Genomic DNA, 4,532 nt, shown 5'->3' with positions numbered 1-4,532 from the left:
GCATCACAGTATGGTAAGGGGCGTAACATTTTCGTCACATGCTTGAGGTATTCAGTCAATCACAATGCACTGGATAGCTGGCCAATCAGCGTACACCTAACTTTTCAGAACGATGAGCTTTGTAAAAATCGACGCGTTTCAGAAAGGCGGGCATAGAGGAGAAACAATAATGTACAGTATGTGGAAAATAATGTGTTTTTTGAACCTTAAACCGCATAAACATTGCATTACACCAAATACACAAAATAATGTTCTTTTTAGCAACGTTATATGACCCCTTTAATAAATTAGGCTACATCCATTTGGAAAATTACCAACTTCTCATTGGGTGGGCCACAGCTGAAAGTGGTACGTAGCCTCGCCACTGGTCCAAACAGCTGATAAAAACATCACAATAATCCACACCACTCCAGTCCATCAATTAATGTCTTGTGAAGTGAAAAGCTGCTTGTTAGTAAGAAACAAATCCCTCGTTAAGAAGTTTATAACTTCAAACCATTGCTTCCAGTTAAAATACGAGTTCTCTAATCATAATATTGCTTTCTCCAGTGAAAAAGTAGTATTGTCTGAATCAGGAGAGAAAAATACACAGATCAAGCACTGATTACAAGCGAAAACAGTCCATAACAAATATGTTGGTGGATTTTAATGTGAGAGGACAACAGGAGATGGAATTTTTCACTGGAGGAAGCGTTATTATGGATTATAGACTCGTATTTTGGCCAGAAGCGGTGGTTTGAGGTTTAAATGTCTCAATGGATTTGTAATGATAAATTTCTCCAAATCTGTTTCGATGATGAAACAAACTTTTCTGCAACATAGATAACCTGAGGGTGAGTACATTCACAGTGAATTTTAATTTTGGTTAGAACTATACCTTTAACACTTCTCTCATGTTTGAAGGTATCCATTTGAGCCTCCAAAGATGCATTTCCTGACACCCATCTATCACCCCAACATCGATAATGCAGGACGCATTTGTCTTGATGCTCTGAAGCTGCCACCAAAGGTAAAGACAGAAAAAAAACAATCCTAAATCAATAAATACAGGATTAATTTTCTTTTTGCAAAACATAATTTTTACCATTTTTTTCTTTTGTTTTGAAGTAAGATAATTGTAGTGATATTACGTTGCGATTGTAAACTAGTTAACTGTCACGTGTTGATAATATATGCATTTTGTTTCAAAGGGAGCTTGGAGGCCAGCACTCAATATTTCAACATTGCTCACCTCCATACAGTTACTGATGGCCGAACCGAACCCCGACGACCCACTCATGGCTGATATAGTGAGTTTTAGATATGTTCCCTCCATTTTTGAAGGTTAAGTGTGTAACTTTTGGAATTTAAAATCTGTTTCTTTGAACAGCCCATCATAACATTGGCTGAATCAGTGGCTTAATTTAGGTTTAGGATTAGCTATTTGTACAAACAATGATTTTATTTTGTGTCTCTTTCACACTTCTGACTGTTATTTATGGAAGCCCGTCACTGAATAAAAAATAAAAAAGGTAATTGCGACTTTTTATTTCACAATTCTGAATTTTTTTCTTGCAATTACATGATATAAACTTGCAATACTGATATATATATATATATATATATATATATATGATATAAGCTCGCAATTGCAAGAAAGTCGGAATTGCAAGATATAAGCTTGCATTTCTGAGAAAAAAAGACTGAATTGGGAGATATAAACTTACAGTTGTGAGGGAAAAAAAGTTTACAAGAAAACAAGCGTCCATAGATAATGCTCACACATTCCTCTTGAAAATTAATTTCCCTGACATACTTTCCAGTCCTCAGAATTTAAATACAACAAACCACTATATCTAGAGAAGGCAAAGAAATGGACGGCTGAACATGCAATTCAGAAGAACAAGGTAAGATTTGTGCTTTTCAGGACTGTCGTATATTTAAACTGCAATGGCAAAGTCCAACATTTCATTCACTGACATTACACACACACACCAACACTAGGGGGAGCCAATGTTCTTTCATTGCTTCAGTCTGATTGCATGGTTTCTCTTCTCCTGTGTTTAAAGGGTTGTGTGGAGACAGAAGAAAAGACTCCCGAGAATAAAAATAAGAAAACTGCACACAAGAGAGAGGCACTTAGTGCACAGGAGAATTTAGAGCACACCAAGAAAGTATGCATGTAGTAGGCCTATATTTTGCAAATGAATGATTTTAAGTTTATTATACAAATAATTTCGTTGTGGTATTTTTTTTTTCTTGTTTACAGTTGGTGATATGAATGTAATAAAATATATTTAATATTACACTACATTTGCATCTCCCTGAATTGTTCATTTCTTGATACACATTTAATAATGAATAAAAGTCTTTTAAAAGGTATACCATACTAGATCAGAGGTAGTTATATTTTAAAATACAATGACAATGAAGTAACTATGATACATTGCCATAAAACTTTTAGGCAAAAGTTTTAAGCACCTGTTGCAGAATTATGTCTGAAAATGAATTCACTATCGTAAATATATCACCATCGTAATGACAGTGGATATGTGTGCATTTGCTGCTGCCATAAAGCAATTCGCCCTTTTCGCTTGATTTCGTACCCGTTTATGATTTTGAAACTGATATTTCAAGTAAATAAAAATTTAATGTAATATTAATGCTGTTTCAGAGCACTACCTTTTGACTGTATTGCCTAGCAACTTTTATGAACGCTGTTTTTGTTGTTTATTAAATATTATTTATTGAATAATATCTAATAAACAACAAAAACTGCCATCATAAAAGCTTTATATAAAGTATTTCATAACAGTATTTAGTATTGGGAAACAGTGTGTGTGTGTGTTCGTGATGGTGATTTTAGTTATATTGTCCCGCCATTAGATGGCGACAAGAGACAGTTAGTCAGCAGTAAAGACTTTTATATTGAAAGAGACTGAAACGGAAGTTCTTTTTACTTTTAATAATAGCTTGTAAGACACCGTTAACAAATGCACTGAGCAGTGCTGTCATCGGAAATCACCCTTAACAGATGAAAGGACAGTACGACAAAGATATCGCTTTCCTCAGCGGACATTCAAACTAATGTTTTATTGTGAATATGAGATTGAGCTGAAGAATGAATGCTGTATCAGATGCAGGTAATCACACTCGCTCAGTCCATCTCTCTCTCATAATACTCAACTCTACATAATACATTGAGCTTTTAATACAGTAATAATAAGATTTCAACTTAACGTTCCTTCATTACTAGTTCTAAAGTGACGTTATCGAATTAGTAAGGAGGCTTGAGCTCAGCTGTTAAACTGTCAAACAGGTTTAAAGTGCCCTATATGCCATTTCTGAAATTGTCCTCTTTTTTTTTTTTTTTAATCTGCTGTCTCTATAGTCGATCTGCTAATAGGTCTATCCTTCATGTGCACTGTCTCACTGAGCGCTCTCTTCTCCCTATCATTACTAGACACGCCCCTTACTGCTGATTGGCTGTGAGTGTGTTTTGGGACTAGACATTGTCACTGTGGTCAAAAGCACTTTTCAAATATTGCTTAGTGCACCTTTAAAACAGTGCTATTAAAAGATCAAATTCAATACACACCTTAGATGTGTGCTTTATATAGGCAAGCAAATGAGCCCGGAATATGAACGCGATTCACTAAATGGTTGTGTTTTCTTTATATGCTAACGTTTTGTATGGGAAAACATTTAATATTAAACTTTGCGCATTGCATTTATATTCTGGATTCATCTGCATGCCTATACAAAGTATGCATCATCAATAAGGTGTATGCTGAATTTGGCCTTTAAATAGCACTGTCTTACTACATTAGTACTTAATGCAAACCTAGTAAAAATAACTGGCGGTCAGTGGAGGAAAGCCTTGTTTTGCCCTCAATGTGGGCGTTCCTGTAAGGGTGTGACAGCCATATTGCCAGGGCAGGACTTACGGGGCCGGGGGCCCCTGGGCTTGAGGTTATGTTTGGGCCCCATACCTATACTACAAATGCCCTCAACTAGAACATTATTATGGAGTAACACAAAATACACAAAAATTTAAATATGCTTTCAGGTTCATATAGTGTATACAATTAATAGGCAACATGTCTAGCCTAGTCAGAGTTTAGATGTAATATTAAATAGTCACTATAATACAATAATCAAATGTCAGGACACGTATCCTTGTTGCATTGCTAGTAACTTGTTCATTTATACTGACCGTTTAATTGTCTTTATGTAACATTATTTATTAAATGCAAGGTTACTTGAGTCAGAAACAATGAAAACAATAACTTTTTCTTGAGGTGTTTGAGAGGCGGCTTCATGTGCGGGCGCTTTGGATGTGACTGTGAGCGCCCAGAAAACTAGTTTGGAGCGCACGCAAGTACCGAATGGTTTAAAAAGACGTGCAAATGATAAACTTTTGTGATGATGCAACACTGACCCGATTAGGCAAGTGACAGTCCTGTCAGCTGAGCGAAAGTCTTGTATTGCAGTGTGCAGCAGCTCTCTTAGTGCAGACGAGATGCGCTGATGTGAGGCAATTTTGAGAGAGT

General features: G+C 35.9%; 1 protein-coding gene across 2 annotated transcripts in view; it reads left to right on the top strand.

Moving 5' to 3' along the window:
• Positions 1–2,192, top strand: part of LOC107707375 (ubiquitin-conjugating enzyme E2 T) — an 11,037-nt gene extending 8,845 nt beyond the window's left edge. For both annotated transcript variants that reach the window (XM_016511364.1, XM_016511363.1), the window contains exons 4-7: positions 904–1,009; positions 1,191–1,289; positions 1,803–1,886; positions 2,049–2,192. In XM_016511364.1, the coding sequence (XP_016366850.1) occupies positions 904–1,009; positions 1,191–1,289; positions 1,803–1,886; positions 2,049–2,165 (406 nt within the window). In that variant the 3' untranslated portion in view covers positions 2,166–2,192. The remainder of the gene's footprint in view (positions 1–903; positions 1,010–1,190; positions 1,290–1,802; positions 1,887–2,048) is intronic.
• The last annotated feature ends 2,340 nt before the right edge of the window (positions 2,193–4,532 follow it).

The sequence above is a fragment of the Sinocyclocheilus rhinocerous genome, unplaced genomic scaffold, assembly GCF_001515625.1.
Source record: "Sinocyclocheilus rhinocerous isolate Xijiao unplaced genomic scaffold, SAMN03320098_v1.1 scaffold625, whole genome shotgun sequence".
NCBI lineage: Eukaryota > Metazoa > Chordata > Actinopteri > Cypriniformes > Cyprinidae > Sinocyclocheilus > Sinocyclocheilus rhinocerous.
This window is presented reverse-complemented; position numbering and strand designations above follow the sequence as displayed.